This window comes from Salvelinus alpinus, chromosome 2, assembly GCF_045679555.1.
Source record: "Salvelinus alpinus chromosome 2, SLU_Salpinus.1, whole genome shotgun sequence".
Taxonomy (NCBI): domain Eukaryota; kingdom Metazoa; phylum Chordata; class Actinopteri; order Salmoniformes; family Salmonidae; genus Salvelinus; species Salvelinus alpinus.
Window position 1 is genome coordinate 128983802 of NC_092087.1, and position 23458 is coordinate 129007259.

The following is a 23458-nucleotide window of genomic DNA, read 5'->3' on the forward strand; positions in this document are numbered from 1 at the left end:
TCCAGTCTCAGCCTCCAGTATTTATGCTGCAGTAGTTTATGTGTCAGGGGGCTAGGGTCAGTTTGTTATATCTGGAGTACTTCTCCTGTCTTATCCGGTGTCCTGTGTGAATTTAAGTATGCTCTCTCTAATTCTCTCTCTCTGAGGACCTGAGCCCTAGGACCATGCCCCAGGACTACCTGGCATGATGACTCCTTGCTGTCCCCAGTCCACCTGGCCGTGCTGCTGCTCCAGTTTCAACTGTTCTGCCGACGGCTATGGAACCCTGGCCTGTTCGCCGGACGTGCTACCTGTCCCAGATCTGCTAACTGTCCCAGACCTACAGCAGGAGCGGTAGAGATACTCTTAATGATCGGCTATGAAAAACCAACTAAAAGCCAACTGACATTTACTCCGGAGGTGCTGACTTGCTGCACCCTCGACAACTACTGTGATTATTATTATTTGACCATGCTGGTCATTTATGAACATTTGAACATCTTGGCCATGTTCTGTTATAATCTCCACCCGGCACAGCCAGAAGAGGACTGGCCACTCCTCATAGCCTGGTTCCTCTCTAGGTTTCTTTTTAGGTTTTGGCCTTTCTAGGGAGTTCTTCCTAGCCACCGTGCTTCTACACCGGCATTGCTTGCTGTTTGGGGTTTTAGGTAGGGTTTCTGTACAGCACTTTGAGATATCAGCTGATGTAAGAAGGGCTTTATAAATACATTTGATTTGATTCTCTTTACTCTCCATTCCATAGGCGAAATTGCCATATGAGGTTGGGGGAGACATGCCGCCCCCCAATATTCAGAACAGGTTGATTCATCCCTTGGAGGTCGGGGGCCCCCCAGATTGCTTATGACGCGTTCATATGCTATGGAAAAATGTGTAAAGTTGCAGAAAATATGCATTTAAATGCACATTTCTCTCTGCCACATGACAAAATGTGTTAAAATGCATGAAGTTAGCCCCCCCCCCAAAAAAATCCCTAAAAAAGTATTATTTTTGGCTGAGTGTAGGTGCCCCAAATGCGTTAGTCTGGCACTATTCGGAGGCACTGCGTCTCCTCCGCTTAGCCGGGCTGTCTATTCACGCCCCTCCCCCATTCATTTCATTCAGGGGCGGTACAGGGAGGGGGGCATTAGCCCCACCTGAAATACATCTCATTCCGAAATCCTGGGCATTAATATGGAGTTGGTCCCCCCTTTGCTGCTATAACAGCCTCCACTCTTCTTGAAAGGCATTCCCCAAACTGTTGCCACAAAGTTGGAAGCACAGAATCGTCTAAAATGTCATTGTATGCTGTAGTGTTAAGATTTCCCTTCATGGAACTAAAAGGCCTAGCCCGAACCATGAAAAACAGCCCCATAACATTACTCCTTCTCCACCAAACTTTACAATTGGCACTATGCATTGGAGCAGGTGGCGTTCTCCTGGAATCCGCCAAACCCAGATTCGTCCGTCGGACTGCTGGTTGGTGAAGCGTGATTCATCACTCCAGAGAACACGTTTCCAATGTTGGCAAGATTTACACCACTCCAGCCGACGCTTGGAATTGCGTATGGTATTTCATGCCGAATAGTTATTGTGCCGACGTTGCTTACAGAGAGACAGTTTGGAACTCGGTAGTGAGTGTTGCAACTGAGGACAGATGATTTTTACGCGCTGCGCACTTCACCACTCGGCGGTCCCGGTCTGTGAGATTGTGTGGCTTACCACTTCGCGGCTGAGCTGTTGTTGCTCCTAGACCACTTCACAATAACAACAATTACAGAATGCCAAGAGTGTCACCTGGAATGCATTTCAATTAACAGGTGTGCCTTGTTAAAATAATTTGTGCCATTTATTTCATTTTTAATGTGTTAGAGCCAATCAGTTGTGTATTCACAAGATGGTCTTTCACCGAATATGGAAAAGTCCATAATATGGTAAGAACTGTTCAAATAAGCAAAGAGAAATGACAGTCCATCATTACTTTAAGACATGAAGGTCAGTCAATCTGGAAAATGTTTCAAAAACGTTGAAAGTTTCTTCAAGTACAGTCGCAAAAATCATCAAGCGCTATGATGAAACTGACTCGTGAGGACCGCCACAGGAAAGGAAGACCCAGAGTTGAACATTGCAGGTGAAGCTGGTTGAGAGAACGCCAAGAGTGTGGATGGCTACTACATGATTCCATGTATGTTATTTAGTTTTGATGTCGTCACTATTATTCTACAATGTAGAAAATTGTAAAAAATAAAGAAAAACCCTTGAATGAGTAGGTGTGTCCAAACTTTTAGCTGGTACTATATACAGTTGAAGTCAGAAGTTAACATACACCTTAGCTAAATACATTTAAACTCAGTTTTTCACAATTCCTGACATTTAATCCTAGTAAAAATTCCCTGTTTTAGGTCAGTTACGATTACCACTTTATTTTAAGAATGTGAAATGTCAGAATAATAGCAGAGAGAATGATTTATTTCAGCTTTTATTTCTTTCATCACATTCCCAGTGGGTCAGAAGTTTACATACACTCAATTCGTGTTTGTTAGCATTGCCTTTCAATTGTTTAACTTGGGTCAAACGTTTTGGGTAGCCTTCCACAAGCTTCCCACAATAAGTTGGGTGAATTTTGGCCCATTCCTCCTGACAGAGCTGGTGTAACTGAGTCAGATTTGTAATCCTCCTTGCTCGCACACGCTTTTTCAGTTCTGCCACAACTTTGGAGGTATGCTTGGGGTCAGTGTCCATTTGGAAGACCCATTTGTGACCACTTTAACTTCCTGACTGATATCTTGAGATGTTGCTTCGATATATCCACATAATTTTACTCATCATGAAGCCATCTATTTTGTGAAGTGCACCAGTCCCTCCTGCAGCAAAGCACCCCCACAACATGATACTGCCACCCCCGTGCTTCACGGTTGGGATGGTGTTCTTCGGCTTGCAAGCCTCCCCCTTTTTCCTCCAAACATAACGATGGTCATTATGGCCAAACAGTTCTAATTTTGTTTCATCAGACCAGAGGACATTTCTCCAAAAAGTACGATCTTTGTCCCCATGTGCAGTTGCAAATTGTAGTCTGGAGCAGTGGCTTCTTCCTTGCTGAGCGGCCTTTCAGGTTGTCGTTATAGGACTCGTTTTGCTGTGGATATAGATACTTTTGTACCTGTTTCCTCCAGCATCTTCACAAGGTCCTTTGCGGTTGTTCTGAGATTGATTTGCACTTTTCGCATCAAAGTACGCTCATCTCTAGGAGACAGAACGCGTCTCCTTCCTGAGCAGTATGACGGCTGCGTGGTCCCATGGAGTTTATACTTGCGTACTATTGTTTGTACAGATGAACATGGTACCTTCAGGCATTTGGAAATTGCTCCCAAGGATGAACCAGACTTGTGGAGGTCTACAAATTTGTTTCTGAGGCCTTGGATGATTTCTTTTGATTTTCCCATGATGTCAAGCAAAGAGGTACTGAGTTTGAAGGTGGGCCTTGAAATACATCCACAGGTACTCAAATGATGTCAATTAGCCTATCAGAAGCTTCTAAAGCCATGACTTCATTTTCTGGAATTTTCCAGAAAATTCTGTTTAAAGGCACTGTCAACTTAGTGTATGTAAACTTCTGACCACTGGAATTGTGATACAGTGAATTAGAAGTGAAATAATCTGTCTGTAAACAATGACTTGTGTCATGCACAAAGTAGATGTCCTAACCGACTTGCCAAAACTATAGTTTGTTAACAAGAAATTAGTGGAGTGGTTGAAAAACGAGTTTTAATGACTCCAACCTAAGTGTATGTAAACTTCTGACTGACTATATATATATATATATATGTGTATAAAAAAATGTGGATTGGGCATAAGGTAGGTGAACTCTTAACTATAATAAAACTCAGTGTTCATCTTTCTTCTTCTTAATATAAATACATATGCATGTGACTCCCCGTCTACTCTTCTCCCCCTCCAATATCTACACCACAGTTTCGCCCCTTCACTATACGACATTCCTCTCCCTAGACATCTCCAATTAGTATAGTACGCTCTAGTATTTACGGGACCTTGATATGGAAGGTATACTAAATTCAGAATGAAGATGTCATAGTATGGCTGGCAGCTGAAATTGGATAGAAAATGAGAGGCATGTAATCTGTGGCTACAGACCACATGCCTAGTGGTTGCACTACAGACTGAGTGCAGCCACACACTTTATTAATATACTCCAGACACACAACACCACTACTACTATTACTATAGGAAAGGAGATACTTCTTTACTAGATGATTCCATATGTGTTATTTCAGTTTTGATGTCTTCACTATTATTCTATAAATGTAGAAAATAGTCCAAATAAGTGTCCAAACTAGTGACTGGTACTGTAGTTCAACAGCACTTTTCATTTTGCGTCCCGAAAGATATTTACGTACAGAAATGTAATTGTTAACTAAACAGCCGTTCCATGACCACATTGTCAAACCTACTGCCAAAATAAACAAATAAAATAAAACAAACTGACACACCAGGGATAAAAAAAAATATAGAAGAATCTCTAATTGTTCCAACCTCTACATCCTTTCGCTGATAAGAAAAGGATGTGATAAGGCTTCCGTAATCTTACCTCATCTGCCTATAACCCCCAAAACACACACAACACGCACACAATCACATCAAATCCAATCATCTATTAGAAAAGAAGACAGTTGGTAGTGTTGATTGGTCCTCAATGGGGCATCAAGACTGAGTATGTTAGTGAGAAAATTGTCCATCTACTGGATAAGGTATTGTCTTAAAGTTGTAGACTACACATCTAAAAGAAGCTTCGGAGTTTTTTGGGGTGTGATTTTTTTGGGACAGTATTTTCAAACCTCTATTGGGGCAAATGTACTGTACATTGGGATGGGAATAACTAGGAATAGAACTACTTCTTTGCTACAGTAAACTGAACTGCCTTTTACCTGCCCAAATCTAATATCTGCTAAACTAGTCATGTCAAACCGTTCACGTGGGGCCTTGCCATTGACGCTGCTAAAGCGAACTTTGCGCCAAAAGTTCGCTTTAGACGTACAGGTTCCGCCATTCGAGCACACTGTTGCCTCAGGTGGTCCACTGACACCGGAGGAAACGAATGCAAACTCCAAACATGCTTATGACATCACCCCCCATACAAAATGGTCCGATCTCAGTTCCCCTATCAGCGGAGAGATGGAGCAGATGGTGTTTTCACTTGGTCACTGTCAAACATTGAGAACGAGTTCCCTCGCCATCACAAAGAGAGTGACTATGCTCTTTAACCAAGTCAACCAAACCGGGGGGAAAGGGAAAAGGGCCCTCTGTGCTTTCACATGAACTCCCCCCGTCAACAGATATCCAAAAACGGGAGCAGGTCGACAGAGGCAGAATGTGGACCTGTGCGATCCCACTATTGAACTGAAGTAAAGGAAATCCATCTTCCATTAGTCATGGCACATGGCCTGTAGCCCAAATGGCAAACATAGCGAATGACTTCCTAATCACCAGGCAAAAAAGCCACAACGGTTTTTGTAGTGTACAGGTTGGCCACCTTTGAGCCCCTCAAAGTTTGGGACAGTTTAAGTCAGGATCAAGACCTTAGAATGAAAGACACAGTCTTATAAGCAAAGCACATGAATGAAGTGCAGTATTATTCATGTGATGACAAGCTTTGTATCATTGGTGATAGACAATAAGCCTATGGCAATGAGGCATCTCTTTGTTGACGTTCAAACAACCTTTCGGCAGGGGGAAAAAATGACAACAGCAACAATTTGGCTCCAATAGTTTCATCTCTGCCGTTGTTGATCTGAACCCTGCCGGCCCAGCTCATGGAAGGGGAGAGTTGATATGAAATCGATCCAGGGCAGTAATGGGGCTGGGAAGCTGGGGACAGTTGTGTTGACCTTTCCTCAATGTCATTTTCTCCCCTCGGTGGCATTATTGACAGCTCAGAGTTTGCTGGTTCTGGGGCGTCAATAGCCAACCAAACCTCCCGGAAACAGGGGGGGGGGGGGGGGGGGCGTGCACATGCACAATTGGGGGAATTATTGTCTAGAATAGTACCGCTGAGTTTTATTGCACTTAGACCAATAAAACAGTCTTTAACAGTTGTGTACTGTACGTAGCTGGAATTTGCAGGAACACTGTTGTGTAACTACTTCGGTCTGTTGCTCGAGGGCACTAAAACCTGTGATATCATTCGAGAACATGAGCATCCCACGTATCCTTTTGTGCACACACGAAACGTTGCCAAGGCGACTTTGTTCCAACATTCCCACCATTCGATCATGTTCAATTGCTTAAGAAATGTCAACGCCAACGGTTATGGATTGAAGTAACCTGCTTCTTTTAGCACTTTCACTTCGGGTAAATATTTCCCTTTACATTACCATCTGAGTCATGTGTTGACCTATAGGTGTGTGTGTGTGTGAGCGTACCATAAATCATTGTAAGAAAAGATAGCCTACTCCTTCAGGTCATGGGTTATTGCCAAATCTCTACACGCAGGCCAAGGAACATAGAGCTATGAGCAACATCACCTTTATTGCCAAACCTCCAAGGTGTACTCCACACCCAGAAACATATGCCTTAAAGAACGTGTAGGCCAGTGGTGGTGAGTGCCATGTAATACTAGGGATGACCATTGTATCGTATCATTTATTTGGCTAACATGTTGGCTAGACATCAAAAGAGGTTACAGAAGACAGAAATGCAAGAAAATGTCCCACTTTTTCGTAATTCACCCTGGCCTACAGCATGGATGACTGTCATTCTGACTGTCATATTCCATTCACCCAGCTCAGTGTAACATCAATAGGTTTTGGCTACTACATGATAATCGAATTCGCCCTATACCCGTCATGAGGTTGCTACAACCTAGCAAATGAACGTTTATATCGTAGGCGCACCGGTCGAGAGACAAATGGGAGCAATCAAAGTGACACATTCAATACCGCCTTTTGCACATGCTTGCCTGCAACTAGCTGATCTAATCACCCACAGTTCACTTTCATAGCAGCCACATACAGAATCATCACTTAATTCCCTTCTATCTACGCTACTCCTCGCACCTTTTCCCTTCGCTTGTGGAATTCAGTGCACAGCAGAACAGATGCCTGTGACCAGGCACAAAAAAAACCTCAGAGCCAAACCTTCATATCATAACTGCTAACCGCTACACAGCCTACATCGCTGTCACCATATTAACATTATAGTCAACAAACCATGTGTACAATCACACAGTAGTGTATAGCAAGCAGTTGGTGGGCCACAGTGGAAATAAATGAATGAAACCAAAAGCTTATCTTGACTTGGAAGAGTTGAAGTGTTGGAAAGCTTAAGCCAGCCACTCTCTGAGTCAGGTTGTTGAGTAGGCTAAATTTGCTACATTAGCTAAGTAAGTGAAAGGTAAACTAAGAAGAGGAAAAATTACAACAAATATACCTATGGTTAGGGTTACTGTATAAGTCTAGGGAAGAGTGAGAACCATGAGCCTCCTATGTTTTGTATTGAAGTCAATGTACTCAGAGGTGGACAGAAAATAGCTGTCCTCTGGCTACCCCAAGGTGCTGCCCTAGAGGGTGCTGTTGAGGCTACTGCAGACCATAACAAACAGTGCGTTTTAATCAGTTATTTGGTAGGGATGGGTGTGAGTAATTGAGTACTCGAACAGACCTCAAAACTATCTTTAACCAGAGATCACGTTTTTCAAATACTGTAAAAACATTTGGTCGAAACTCTGTCGTCTTTGAAGACAACGTTAATTTCCTTCGACTCGTGTTCCATTTGTGCATATGCATTTGCGGGGCAAACAAAAACGAAACCAAGTGGGTCCCGTGTGGTTCAGTTGGTAGAGCATGGCGCTTGCAATGCTAGGGTTATCGGTTCGATTCCCAAAGGGGACCAGTATGAAAAATGATGTAGGCCTACTAACTACTGTAAGTCGCTCTGGATAAGAGCATCTGCTAAATGACTATAATGTCAAATGTATGTATCAAACCGTTCTTCTCCCCAATTCCCTTTCCCACCGTGTCTCTATCACTCACTCAATTGGGTTCCGACCGCTCCCTCTACACATGCATGAGTGCCACACACAACCTGCCTATAAAAATGTATCTAACTGATGGGATACACAAGCTACATTCCTTGCCAAATAACAACAGTTTTATCACAAATTCAAAATGGACTGGTTGACTGAAGTAAAGAAATGTGTGTTCCAACAACAAGCTGTAGTTTTGGAATAATTGCGCCCAATCTAATTTCCACTCAGGCTACTTTGCTGTTGTCACTAGTTACCACAGCCACAAAGTCAAAATTGGCTATATTGTAAAAATGTATGGAAAAAAACGTTTGTCTTAATTTAAGGTTAGGCATAAGGTTAACGTTAGGGTTAAAGGTTAGGTTTAAATCTGATATTAAGGAGAGATTGTACAAATAGGCAGGGTTTATGACTGTGGCAACACTACTTTTCAAACTGCTAGTGCCGTTTAGAATTGGTTAGCCTATGCTATAATTGGTTAGCCTATGCCCTAAGCATAGACAAGTTGCACACTGAAAATATGCAAAACATTCGTTTGATAAATAGAAATTGCATATTTTCTTCAGAATCATTAAGCCTAGGCCAACTACATTAAATGCACGTATATCGAAAAGACAGATTTTGGTTTGTAACAAAAAACATGGTCACTCAACTCACCAAATTGAGCCTGGCAAAAAACATTTTTTTTTTTAAATCACTCAGAATAATTGTTCCAGACATGAGATGTACATCACTTCGCGCTATTCTTTTCTATTTTATTCTGTTCTATTAAATCATGTTGTTTTTTTTACTATAAAATAGGTGTGTCTTGACTGTGGTAACGGCTTGGGAAATAAGAGTCCTGGGTGCAAATTTTTTTTTTAAACAATGCTATGGCATTGTACAGCCATAGGATTCTACAAGCAAATGCCACTGCTGAGGTTACTACCTTTTTGAAGATTGTGTTCCACGATATAATATAACCAGGTGAAATTACCGTTTCAATGAATTCATCTTAAAACTGCACCTTTTTTTAAATTGACGACTGGGGCATTTTAGCTATTAGGATTTGTTATTTGTAATGGTTATGATAAATGATGTATCGTTGGCATATAGATAAATGTGCACATATATTTTTCCAGTGTGGACCTTATGTTTTTCTTAATTTGAGTACTTGAAAAACAATCATACAAGTACTCAAAGTCAAAAAATGGCAGTTGTCCATCCCTATTATTTGGTGAAATGTGAATATATTTAGTACCTATAGTTTTATCTAAAAATTATAACTTTAAGTGTTTCACTACTTTTATGAAATTCAATGAAGAGGATGGTCCTCTACCTTCCTTCTCTGAGGAGGCTACAATAGGACATCTATTTTAAAAAGCAAAAGTGTGTAGGCCTATAAGTAAGATGGAATGGACTTTACATGAGAAAATGGCTTGTGTGAAAATGGGTTTACCAGTAGAAATAGAGGGAGAAAAAAATTAAACAATCTGTGCATTAAAAAGAATTTCCAGTGAATGCCTATATATTATTATTGCAGCAGAATCCATGAATAACCTATTAATAGCCTAACGTAATGTACAAGGTCATTATAATAAAATAAAAAAACTTTCGGGCGGAAATGTGGTAACTGCAGTAAAATGCGATGTAATCATTAGACTGAATCAACAGGATTAACTTTCCAACTAGACATTCATATTTGATTCTACTTAGAAAATGATTAAATATTCGCGTAGACTCTGCCAACGCAGCGCGCACCCCCTCGGCCTTTGCGGTTGGTATTTTTATGAATGAAGGACAGTATGCAAATTAGAGCGATTCCGAAAAGAAATGGCGGATATGGCATATCAGTCCTCCACAAAGAAATACTTTCTAGCCAACAGCGTCACAATGCAAACGAAAGTTACTTTTCCGTGACCGTGCACCCAGATCATTTTACATAGTGGTCAACATACAAACATACAAAGTTGTTATACGTCTGCCGTGTTATTTGCATGGTAAATGGTGACATGAAGTGCAGTTGAAACTTTTCACTGTAAACCCTTTACAAAATGTTTCCGATCCAACCCTTCCCCCTCGTCCCCCCTCGTCCCCCCTCTTCTCCCTCGTTCAAGACTGAAGTCGTTCAGGAGGGCGAGTGGGGCCTAACCATCCCGCTCCTCTGTCCACTAACGTTACATTGTAACAAAGCATTTTCAACTTTGGGGAAAAACTTCAGGTCCACTCTCATCATGCATAACATGGGTATAATTAGAGAACTTATCACATGCAAAATAAGAATTAAGGCTACTTTTGTTTAGTAGCTAATGTTATGGGCTACTCACTCGTCTGGGTGTGTTTCCTCGGTCATTTTTTTCGTTTCACCTACAATAATATCCCACCGAGGGTACATTGTGTGGTGTCTTCATTTTGTCTTGCCCTTCTCGTCCAACACCTCGATCACACACCGTAACAGTATCAGCCTAGTTTTCCGAGTGTTTTTTTTCTATGTTTGTTTGTTTGCGTTATTTCTTGCTTCTCTTCTTCGTCTCTCAGCGCTTCACTACAATTATTCGAGTGCATCCACGAGAGTGTAAATCCCTTTGGAATACCTCCACCGATTTAATCCCGTCGCGCCCCATGCTGAAATGCGGTAATTGAAATCGTGCGTTGATGTCGGTGAGGATGGCCCCGTACGAGCCCCATCTCTGGTTACTCCATGTTGGATTCTGTCGGTAGAAGCCAACGCCGCCAACACTGGAATGGAGGGAGGGGGGGCTTGCGGAAGTGATGACGTCAGACGCGAAGGACTGCAGACCGTATAGGATTTTTAGGGATGTCCAAAAGCCAGCAGTGGACTATTTGGCTATACCAAACTATGATGTATGTGTTTCCCTATTTCTACTGTTCCACACAATAAGGTGACTCTCAGGACATTTCATTTACATCACAGTTTGGACTGTACTTTATCATAGGTGCCTCCTAGTTACATTTATAAATAGTGCTGGTTGGTATGTTATGAAGATGTGGATACAAGGTTAATGATACCTAATGTAGCCTATTTATGAACTAATGAGTAACCTGAATACTCCAATCGTGATTATCATGCATTCGTAACAGCTGAAGTTACTGGAATACGACATCTTTTTGATTGCACCATCATCAATTATTTGCCAAACACATCTGCCATTCACTGACACAATAGGTGATGAGAAAAAAGAAAGAAAACATATATTTGAGGGGTCTTGAGTGTAGAGCAGCTGTAGATAGTTTTCAATTAAGGTCATTGTATCACGTTACCGCTGTTTCAGCCTTAGTGACAATGAAAATATATATATTTTTATATTGTCAATAAACTATTGTTCAATTTCTCACACATAGAAGTCTCAACGAACCATGGTCCAAACTACAATAGTTGTCTTTTACTACCACCTAGTGGTCAACATATGCGTTACAATCATTTGCCGTTCACAACTGTCCAGATGACATTTTTGCAGTGGTGAATATATAAATATTGTCAAACTGAATAAAAGTGAATATACCTTAATAAAAAATGACTCAAGAAAAAGTGAAAGTCACCCAGTAATATACTATTCGGTTTTAAATGTAGCCTACTTAAGTACAGTGGTGGAAAAAGTACTCAATAGTCATATATTTTAATTTTTTTCCCCCTCACCTTTATTTAACCAGGTAGGCTAGTTGAGAACAAGTTCTCATTTACAACTGCGACCTGGCCAAGATAAAGCAAAGCAGTGCGACACAAACAACAACACAGAGTTACACATGGAATAAACAAACATACAGTCAATAATACAATAGAAAAAGTCTATATACATTGTGTGCAAATGAGGTAGGATAAGGGAGGTAAGGCAATAAAAATGCCATAGTGCCGAAATAATTACAAATATAGCAATTAAATACTGGAGTGATAGATGTGCAGAAGATGAGTGTGCAAGTAGACATACTGGGGTTCAAAGGAGCAAAAAAATTAAATAACAGTATGGGATGAGGTAGTTGGATGGGCTATTTACAGATGAGCTATGTACAGGTGCAGTGATCTGTGAGCTGCTCTGACAGCTGGTGCTTAAAGCTAGTGAGGGAGATATGAGTCTCCAGCTTCAGTGATTTTTGCAGTTCGTTCCAGTCATTGGCAGCAGAGAACTGGAAGGAAAGTCGGCTGAAGAAGGAATTGTCTTTGGGGGTGACCAGTGAAATATACCTGCTGGAGTGCGTGCTACGGGTGGGTGCTGCTATGGTGACCAGTGAGCTGAGATAAGGTGGGGCTTTACCTAGCAAAGACTTATAGATGACCTGGAGCCAGGGGGTTTGGCGACGAATATGAAGCGAGGGCCAGCCAACGAGAACATACAGGTTGCAGTGTTGGGTAGTATATGGGGCTTTGGTGACAAAACGGATGGCACTGTGATAGACTGCATCCAATTTGCTGAGTAGAGTGTTGGAGGCTATTTTGTAAATGACATCGCCGAAGTCAAGGATCGGTAGGATAGTCAGTTTTACGAGGGTAAAAGTAAAAAGTAAATGTAATTGCTATACATCAAATTCCTTATATTAATCAAACCAGACGGCAGGTTTTCCTTTTTATGTACGGACAGACAGTGGCACACTCCAACACTCAGACATAATTTACAAATGCAGTATTTGTGTTTAGTGAGTCCGCTAGATCAAAGGCAGTAAGGATGACATTGTGCCATATTAATAGATGCGTTGGACCATAATTCTGTCCTGCCTGAGCATTCGAAGAAAAATAAGTACATATTTTCTGTAGGAATGTAGTGAAGTAAAAGTAAAAGTTGTCAAAAAATGTAAACAGTCAAGTACAGATACCCCCAAAAACGACTTAAGTAGTACTTTAAAGTATTTGTACTTAAGTACTTTACACCACTGCAATTTAGATCCGATATATTACATTCTGGTGTAAAATGACCTAGCATGACCTGACATGACATTGCATGGTATATGCTACTCTTGCGTTGTACTTTAACATTATTGCCTTGTGTCACATCATGTTATTAGTAATACTTTTAGTTTGACGTCAACGTAGCTAGAACATATGTTTTGTTATACACCACTTTGCTTTATACATTTCTGTAAATTATATTATTCGTTTTTTAAACAGATAACACAAACAAAGTGAGGGCTATAAAAATGATTACAATACCACAGCAATTGCGTGTTGTGGCAACATTCAGTAGAGGGAGCCAGTCTGTTGGATGCTTCATTCAATGGTTAGTGCTGGCAACATTCAGTAGAGGGAGCCAGTCTTTTGGATGCTTCATTCAATGGTTAGTGCTGGCAACATTCAGTAGAGGGAGCCAGTCTGTTGGATGCTTCATTCAATGGTTAGTGCTGGCAACATTCAGTAGAGGGAGCCAGTCTGTTGGATGCTTCATTCAATGGTTAGTGCTGGCAACATTCCGATTCTCTACCCTTCTCCCGAACATACTACAGTGTAGTATAGAATACTACGGTACTTACTATAGAATTCTGTAGTAAACTGTAGTATACTATACTACACACTGTAGTATCCCTCAATCATGTGTAGTACTTACTATAGAATTTTGTAGTATACTGTAGAATACTATAGTAAATACTACAGTATACTACATACTGCAAAAACAGTACAGTAAATTCCAAAGTAATGTCCGCAAAAACAATGGAGTCTGCAAATACTACAGTATTTAATGTGCATATACCAGTTATAGGAGGACCGTCTCATTGTAATGGCTGGAATGGAATAAATGGAACGGTATCAAACACATGAAACATATGGAAACCACGTTTGACTCCGTTCCTTTTATTCCATTCCAGCCATTACCATGAGCCTGTCCTCCTTCAACTCCTCCCACCAGCCTCCACCGGCGTATACCCTGTCCCATATCCCAATTTCTGCCACCCATAAGCAAGAAACCTACATGCCAAGTATAGACCATATATTGTGTTCCCTACAGGTTATAGAAAACAGCAGAAGCTCTGAACTATCCGTTCAGACCTCAATCCTACCTACGTACAGGTTATGTTAAATGTGCTCTTTGAGTATGTTGTCCAGTAGTTTTTCTCAAGGAGAAAGCCCCCACTGCTATGCCAACGATAATAAAACAAAAAACCATAGTAAATAATACAGTAATGTCCGCAAAAATATTACAGTAAATACTACAGTCTTCAAAAACACTACATTAATTACAATATATATACATACACTACAGTTTTTTTTACTACATTATTTATTTTATATTATAAACCAGGTGGTTCGAGCCCTGAATGCTGATTGGCTGAAAGCCTTGGTATATCAGACCGTATACCATGGGTATACAATTATAATTTAAAAAATTAACTGGTCTAATTATGTTGGTAACCAGTTTATAATAGCAATAAGGCCCCTCAGGGTTTTGGGGTATATGGCAAATATACTACGGCTAAGGGCGGTATCCAGGCACTCCACGTTGCGTAGTGCTTTAGAACAGCCCTTAGCCATGGTATATTGGCCATATACCACACCTCCTTGGGCCTTATTGCATAAGTAAACTGTAAATACTACAGTGTACTACAATCGTGTCCGCAACACTACAGTCAATACTACAGTACAGTCAATACTACAATACTAGTATTTATACCATAGTATACTATAATATTTTTTCATGTGGGCACTCTCATAGATTTAAACTATAATGGACTGCTGTGAGGAGTATGTTGGAAACACTCTCCAGTCACGCTTGCACCAATCCAATGCTTTTAAATGTATGAGGGGGAGTGAACGAGTGCACGAGCAGTGATTCGGAATGTAGCCATACTCTTCTGAATCCCGAAACAACCCCTAGCCCCTACACCCTAGGCACTCAAGGAAGTAAATCTGAGACGATTAGATAGACTTTTGCATTATGGTAATACATTTTGCATTTCCCGAGGTATGTTAAACCAAATCAAACCATCTGAATAATTGACCCCAGTGCCCTACTCCCTTGTCACTATTGTTGATCTCAGAGGACTAGATAAATGGAAGCAATATGGCAAGTATGTGTGTGTGTGTGTGTGTGTGTGTGTGTGTGTGTGTCTGTCTGTCTGTCTGTCTGTCTGTCTGTCTGTCTGTCTGTGTGTCTGTGTGTCTGTCTGTCTGTCTCTATGTGTGTGTGTGTGTGTGTGTGTGTCAGTTTGCATGTGTCTACGTACAGTGCCTTCAGAAAGTATTGTCACCCCTTGACCGGGCTCTACGTTCTTTACTGGTTTGTGATTCACTGACGCTGCCTCTGGTTAAAGGGGAATAAAGCAGCCCAAGAGTTAACACATACAGGAACTTTATTTAAACACACTGAGGAAGGTGAACATGGGGATGAAAAGTGGGAGAGGTAGTGGAATACTAGTGGTTCTGTAGAAGGAATTGAAAGGCAATGGAAATGTTGTACATACGATCTCACAAGAGAGGTAGTAACAGTCATTAAGGACTGTATAAATGACATATAATCCCTGAACATGTTTGCAGGTTACAAGAGATACAGAGGCAGCATAGCGGGCCGAGGACATGACGTGTCGCTGTCCCGACAAAGGTGCTCAGGCTGGAGAGGCAATATAGTCACATTCGACGGTCACAGTCACACCTGGCAACAGTGCCAGGGCCGAAGAGACAACTTCTTGCCGCTGTCCACCATGACTGTCCCATGTTCTCCACTGCAACCTGTTGGAGAGGGCTCCCCTAATAGGAGGAAGCCTGGGATCTGGTCTTCTGTTGCATAATGTGAAAAATACTGTATATTCTGCTCAATTCGGGCAAAACGAGCTTCCTGTACTCATGACATATGCAGCGATGTTCGCAACGCTGCAGCTCCCTGGTACTCCAATGTAGAAGAACAATCCAGGCGTTGGGTTTCTGGGGATGTGGCCCCATCTGGTTCTGAGTAGTATCCCGTAGGTGGAGGAGAAGGGCCATAGGGTCCATGCTGCACCGTCAGCAGGCTCTCCAACAGGCTCTCATAGGCTCCAGAGAGGGGGTATAATCCACATGGTAGTAATCCACTGGATACCCTGGGGCCATACCCCACTGGACCGCAGGTGGGCAGTGTGGAAAGTACCCCGTGTGGTCTCTGTGGGCCGCCGTGCTGTAGTGGTGTCAGCAAAATGACAAATCCTGCGAGACAAAGGACCTTGAAAGAGAGCGACCCGGGTCTATGTATTTAACTGGATTGTGACTGATGCCGCTCCCGGTTAAAGGGAAATAAAGCAGCCCAAGAGTTAACACATACCGGAACTTTATTTAAACACGCTGAGGAAGATGAACATGGGGATGTACATGTAGATGAAAAGCAGAAGTAGTGGAATAGCAGGGGTTCTGTAGAAGGAAATGAAAGTTAATGAATTGACTGTACATACAATCTCACAAGAGCAGTAATAACAGGAATTAAGGACTGTATAAATGGCAGCAAGTAGCCTAGTGGTTAGTGCTTTGGACTAGTAACCAAAAGGTTGCTCGATCAAATCCCCGAGCTGACAGGGTAAAAATCAGTCGTTCTGCCCCTGAACAAGGCAGTTCCTAGCCCGTCATTATAAATAAGAATTTGTTCTTAACTGACTTGCCTAGTTAAATAAAGGTTAAATAAATACAAAATAAATATATATATATAATCCCTGAACATGTTTACAGGTTACAAGATATACCGAGGCAGCATACATAATGCAACAACGACAACTAACTATGAAGAACAATATGTTACACAACTCACCATCCCACCAGTCCAGAGACACAGTATGACTGAGTCCAGTTGTTGAGGGGCAGAGACAGAGTTGTTGCTCTCTGCCACTGCTTGAGGGGGACTGATAGTATTGTGTGCCCTGTCTAGTCAAGAGGACGGGCAGATGTCCGGCCCCCTAGTAACTACCCTAGCAACCTATCAGGGCACAGGTCACACAGGTCAAGGAGAGTTTGGGAGGCAGGTTTATGGTAACCCCTAGACTCTCAGGCTCGGGTCATGAGGGATGGAGAGTGGAGTCTTATTCTAAAATCAATTCACTAAAACAAATTCCTCATCAATCTACACACAATACCCCATAATGGCAAAGTGAAAACAGGTTTTTAGACATTTTTGCACATTTATTACAAATCAAAAAAACAGAAATACCTTATTTACATAAGTATTCAGACCCTTCACAATGAGACTCGAAATTGAGCTCAGGTGCATCGTGTTTCCATTGATCATCCTTGAGATGTTTCTACAACTTGATTGGAGTCCACCTGTGGTAAGTTCAACTGATTGGACATGATTTGGAAAGGCACACACCTGTTTATATACACAGTTGACAGTGCATGTCAGAGCAAAAATCAAGACATGAGGTCGAAGGAATTGTCTGTAGAGGTCCGAGACAGGATTGTGTCGAGGCACAGATCTGGGGTAGGGTAACAAAAAATGTCTGCAGCATTGAAGGTCAGCAAGAACACAGTGGACTCCATCATTCTTAAATGGAAGAAATTTGGAACCACCAAGACTCTTCCTAGAGCTGGCCGCCCAGCAAAACTGAGCAATCGGGGGAGAATGGCCTTGGTTTAGAGAGGTGACTAAGAACCCGATGGTAACTCTAACAGAGCTTGAGTTTCTCTGTGGATATGGGAGAACCTTCCAGAAGGACAACCATCTCTGCAGCACTCCATCAATCAAGTCTTTATGGTAGAGTGGCCAGACAGAAGCCTCTCCTCAGTAAAAGGCACATGACAGCCCTCTTGGAGTTTGCCAAAAGGCACCTAAAGGACTCTCAGACCATGAGAAACAAGATTCTCTGGTCTGATGAAACCAAGATTGAACTCTTTGGCCTGAATGCCAAGCGTCGCGCCTGGATGAAACCTGGCACCATGCCTACGGTGAAGCATGGTGGTGGCAGCATCATGCTGTGGGGATATTTTTCAGTGGCAGTGACTGGAAGACTAGTCAGGATCGAGGGAAAGATGAACGGAGCAAAGTACAGAGAGATCCTTGATGAAAACCTGCTCCAGAGTGCTTAGGACCTCAGACTGGGGCATAGGTTCACCTTCCAACAGGACAACGACCCTAAGCACACAGCCAAGACAATACAGGAGTGGCTTTGGGCCATGTCTCTGAATGTCCATGAGTGGCTCAGCCAGAGCCCGGAGTTGAACCCGATCGAACATCTCTGGAGAGACCTGAAAATAGCTGTGCAGCGACGCTCTCCATCCAACCTGACAGAGCTTGAGAGGATCTGCAGAGAAGAATGGGAGAAACACCCCAAATACAGGTGTGCCAAGCTTGTAGCGTCATACTCAAGAAGACTCGAGGCTGTAATCGCTGCCAAAGGTGCTTCAACAAAGTATTGAGTAAAGGATCTGAGTACTTATGTAAATGTGATATTTCAGTTTTTTGTATTATTTATGTTTTGCAAAAATTTCTAAAAACCTGTTTTTGCTTTGTCATTATGGGATATTTTGTGTTGATTGATGAGGGGGGGATTTTAAAAAAAATACATTTTAGAATAAGGCCGTAACGTAACAAAATGTGGGGTCTGAATAAATCTGCTTGAAAATCTATGACAAGACCTGAAAATGGTTGTCTAGCAATGATCAACAAACAATTTGACAGAGCTTGAAGAATTTTGAAAAGAATAATAGGCAAATGTTGCACAATCCAGGTGTCGAAAGCTCCTAGAGATTTACCCAGAAACACTCACAGCTTTAATCACTGCCTAAGGTGATTCTAACCTGTATTGACTCAGGGTGTTGAATACTAATCTAATCAAGATATACACTGAGTGCACAAAACATTAGGAACACCTTCCTAATATTTAGTTGCACCACCTTTGGTCCGTAGAACAGCCTCTACAAGGAGTCGAAAGCGTTCCACCGGGATGCTGGCCCATGTTGACTCCAATGCTTCCCACAGTTGTGCCAAGTTGGCTGGATGTCCTTTGGTTGGTGGACCATTCCTGATACACACGGGAAACTGTTAAGCGTGAAAACCCCAGCAGCGTTGCAGTTCTTGATACACTCAAACCGGTGCGCCTGACATCTACTACCCTACCCTGTTCACAGGCACTTAAATATTCTGTCTTGCCCATTCACCTTCTGAATGGCACACATACATATTCTGTGTCTCAATTGTCTCAATACTTAAAATCCATCTTTAACCTGTCTCCTCCCCTTCATCTACACCGATTGAAGTGGATTTAACAGGTGATCATAGCTTTCACCTAGATTCACCTGGTCATTCTATGTCATGGAATGAGCAGGTATCCTTAATGTTTTGCTAACTCAGTGTTTTATTTTTTCTAATATATTTCTTTCAAATGTTAGAATATTCTTCCACTTTGACATTACAGAGTATTTTGTGTAGATTGTTGACACAATGACAATTCAATCCATTTTAATCCCACTTTGCAACACAACAAAATATGGAAAAAGTCATGGGGTGTGAATACTTTCTGAAGGCACTGTATGTATGTGTGTATTTGTCTGTGTGTGCACGCTATGTTTCATAATAACATATGCACAAACTGGCCCCATTCATGTTTATCCTCAGCAGAAGCCCTTTCTGGGTAGCCTATTTGTATCTTTACACATTTTTGTGATTCTTTAAAAGTACGAGAATAGCTACCAAGTCGGCCCATGGGGGTAAAGAAACATTGTCCATTTAGCCCCCAAAACAGCAACAGCAAACGACAACAGGAAGAATACCAGGCCTGCTCAGCTGTCTCTGTCAGGCCAAGGCCAGAGATAATTGCGGCCGTGACCTTTTTCTGTGGCCCTTAACTCACTCTTTTCACATTCCAGGGCAATCGGAATTGTCCCATGGTTTGCGTCCAAAAATGGCACCCTATTCCCTATGTAGTGCACTACGTTTGACCATAGGGATTTGGTAAAAAGTAGTGCACTACATAGACAATAGGGTGCCATTTGGGACGCATGCCCATGTTGTAATAATAACAATAACAACACTGCAAACTCCCCCACCTTGTCACCAGAATATCCCAACTGTCATTATCCATCCCTTGAGGCTCATTTTTGGGTGGTGGTGGGGGGTTGGAGGATGTAAAGTCAAGGACATGAATAACACTGCATGAGTACAAGGCAAATTGTATCTGTCTGTGGATTGTGACTGATGTACATTTTGAGGATTGTGTATTCTGATCATTTATGTACATGATATTGGCACTTACAGTGGGGAGAACAAGTATTTGATACACTGCCGATTTTGCAGGTTTTCCTACTTACAAAGCATGTAGAGGTCTGTCATTTTTATCATAGGTACACTTCAACTGTGAGAGACGGAATCTAAAACAAAAATCCAGAAAATCACATTGTATGATTTTTAAGTAATTAATTTGCATTTTATTGCATGACATAAGTATTTGATCACCTACCAACCAGTAAGAATTCCGGCTCTCACAGACCTGTTAGTTTTTCTTTAAGAAGCCCTCCTGTTCTCCACTCATTACCTGTATTAACTGCACCTGTTTGAACTCGTTACCTGTATAAAAGACACCTGTCCACACACTCAATCAAACAGACTCCAACCTCTCCACAATGGCCAAGACCAGAGAGCTGTGTAAGGACATCAGGGATAAATTGTAGACCTGTACAAGGCTGGGATGGGCTACAGGACAATAGGCAAGCAGCTTGGTGAGAAGGCAACAACTGTTGGCACAATTATTAGAAAATGGAAGAAGTTCAAGATGACGGTCAATCACCCTCGGTCTGGGGCTCCATGCAAGATCTCACCTCGTGGGGCATCAATGATCATGAGGAATGTGAGGGATCAGCCCAGAACTACATGGCAGGACCTGGTCAATGACCTGAAGAGAGCTGGGACCACAGTCTCAAAGAAAACCATTAGTAACACACTACGCCGTCATGGATTAAAATCCTGCAGCGCACGCAAGGTCCCCCTGCTCAAGCCAGCGCATGTCCAGGCCCGTCTGAAGTTTGCCAATGACCATCTGGATGATCCAGAGGAGGAATGGGAGAAGGTCATGTGGTCTGATGAGACAAAAATAGAGCTTTTTGCTCTAAACTCCACTCGCCGTGTTTGGAGGAATAGAAGGATGAGTACAACCCCAAGAACACCATCCCAACCGTGAAGCATGGAGGTGGAAACATCATTCTTTGGGGATGCTTTTCTGCAAAGGGGACAGGACGACTGCACCGTATTGAGGGGAGGATGGATGGGGCCATGTATCGCGAGATCTTGACCAACAACCTCCTTCCCTCAGTAAGAGCATTGAAGATGGGTCGTGGCTGGGTCTTCCAGCATGACAACGACCCGAAACACACAGCCAGGGCAACTAAGGAGTGGCTCCGTAAGAAGCATCTCAAGGTCCTGGAGTGGCCTAGCCAGTCTCCAGACCTGAACCCAATAGAAAATCTTTGGAGGGAGCCGAAAGTCCGTATTGCCCAGCGACAGCCCCGAAACCTGAAGGATCTGGAGAAGGTCTGTATGGAGGAGTGGGCCAAAATCCCTGCTGCAGTGTGTGCAAACCTGGTCAAGAACTACAGGAAACGTATGATCTCTGTAATTACAAACTAAGGTTTCTGTACCAAATATTATGTTCTGCTTTTCTGATGTATCAAATACTTATGTCATGCAATAAAATGCAAATTAATTACTTAAAAATCATACAATGTGATTTTCTGGATTTTTGTTTTAGATTCCTTCTCTCACAGTTGAAGTGTACCTATGATAAAAATTACAGACCTCTACATGCTTTGTAAGTAGGAAAACCTGCAAAATCGTCAGTGTATCAAATACTTGTTCTCCCCACTGTATCTGTCTGCCTAAATGAATAATAGTGTGACATATTGCAGAATGAAACAGATATGACGCGTTGCTTGAGGCCACCTGCATTTAGCTCTGATGATGCAGTTTTGTTCACTATAACAACTTGGATCAGAGAACAGTCCATGTGAAAATCATTCAGTTTAGGTCTTGACTATGTATGACGAAATAATATTTTTATTTGAAATGTTCAGAGACAAGGAAATACCTACCATTAGTTGAAATTATTATTTTGGACCCGAGATAGGATATGCTGTGGTAAAATGGAATTCATGCATGTATAAAATGCATAGCTCATAATACTTAGGACATCTACCTTGTGCATGACACAAGTAATTTTTACAACAATTGTTTACAAACAGATTATTTCACTTAGAATTCACTGTATCACAATTCCAGTGGGTCAGAAGTCTACAGTGCCTTTAAACAGCATGACAAATTCCAGAAAATGATGTCATGGCTTTAGAAGCTTTTGATAGGCTAATTGACATCCTTTGAGTCAATTGGAGGTGTACCTGTGGATGTATTTCAAGGCTTACCTTCAAAATCAGTGCCTCTTTGCTTGACATCATAGGAAAAATCAAAAGAAATCAGCCAAGACCTCAGAAAACAAAATTTGTAGACCTCTACAAGTCTGGTTCATCCTTAGGAGAAATGTCCATACTCCTGAAGGTACCACGTTCATCTGTACAAACAATAGTACCCAAGTTCATACACCATGGGACCACGCAGCCGTCATACCGCTCATGAAGGAGACATGTTCTGTCTCCTAGAGATGAATGTACTTTGGTGCAAAAAGTGCAAATCAATCCCAGAACAACAGCAAAGGACCCTGTGAAGATGCTGGAGGAAACAGGTACAAAAGTATCTATATCCACAGCAAAACGAGTCCTATATCGACATAACCTGAAAGGCCGCTCAACAAGGAAGAAGCCACTGCTCCAAAACTGCCATAAAAATGCCAGACTACGGTTTGCAACTGCACATGAGGACAAAGATTGTCATTTTTCGAGAAATGTCCTCTGGTCTGATGAAACAAAAATAGAAGTGTTTGGCCATAATGACCATCGTTATGTTTGGAGGAAAAAGGGGGAGGCTTGCAAGCCGAAGAACACTATCCCAACCGTGAAGCACGGGGTGGCAGTATCATGTTGTGTGGATGCTTTGCTGCAGGAGGGATTGGTGCATTTCACAAAATAGATGGCATCATGAGGATGGAAAATTATGTGGCTATATTGAAGCAACATCTCATGACATAAGTCAGGACGTTAAAGCTTTGTCGCAAATGGGTCTTCCAAATGGACAATGACCCCAAGCATACTTCCAAAGTTGTGGCAAAATGGCTTAAGGACAACAAAATCAAGGTATTGGAGTGGCCATCACAAAGCCCTGACCTCAATCCTATAGAAAATGTGTGGGCAGAACTGAAAAAGCGTTTGCGAGCAAGGAGGGCTACAAACCTGACTCAGTTACACCAGCTCTGTCAGTAGGAATGGGCCACAATTCACCCAACTTATTGTGGGAAGCTTGTGGAATGCTACCCAAAACATTTGACCCAAGTTAAACAATTTAAAGGCAATGCTACCAAATACTAATTGAGTGTATGTAAACTTCTGACCCACTGGGAATGTGATGAAAGAAATAAAAGCTGAAATAAATAATTCTCTCAACTATTATTCTGACATTTCACATTCTTAAAATA

The 23458-nt window shown here is 41.9% G+C and overlaps 1 protein-coding gene and 1 long non-coding RNA gene across 3 annotated transcripts in view; both read right to left on the bottom strand.

The window, feature by feature from the left end:
* LOC139568754 (sprouty-related, EVH1 domain-containing protein 2-like) overlaps positions 1-10764 on the bottom strand; it is a 30696-nt gene extending 19932 nt beyond the window's left edge. For both annotated transcript variants that reach the window (XM_071390808.1, XM_071390807.1), the window contains exon 1: positions 10321-10764. In XM_071390808.1, the coding sequence (XP_071246909.1) occupies positions 10321-10388 (68 nt within the window). In that variant the 5' untranslated portion in view covers positions 10389-10764. The remainder of the gene's footprint in view (positions 1-10320) is intronic.
* A 4504-nt stretch (positions 10765-15268) lies between these two features.
* Positions 15269-16790, bottom strand: LOC139551722 (uncharacterized). The gene is made up of 2 exons (XR_011670309.1): positions 16705-16790; positions 15269-16313 (listed from the first exon to the last, which is right to left on the bottom strand). It is a non-coding gene; the product is annotated as an uncharacterized lncRNA (long non-coding RNA).
* Positions 16791-23458: the final 6668 nt, after the last annotated feature.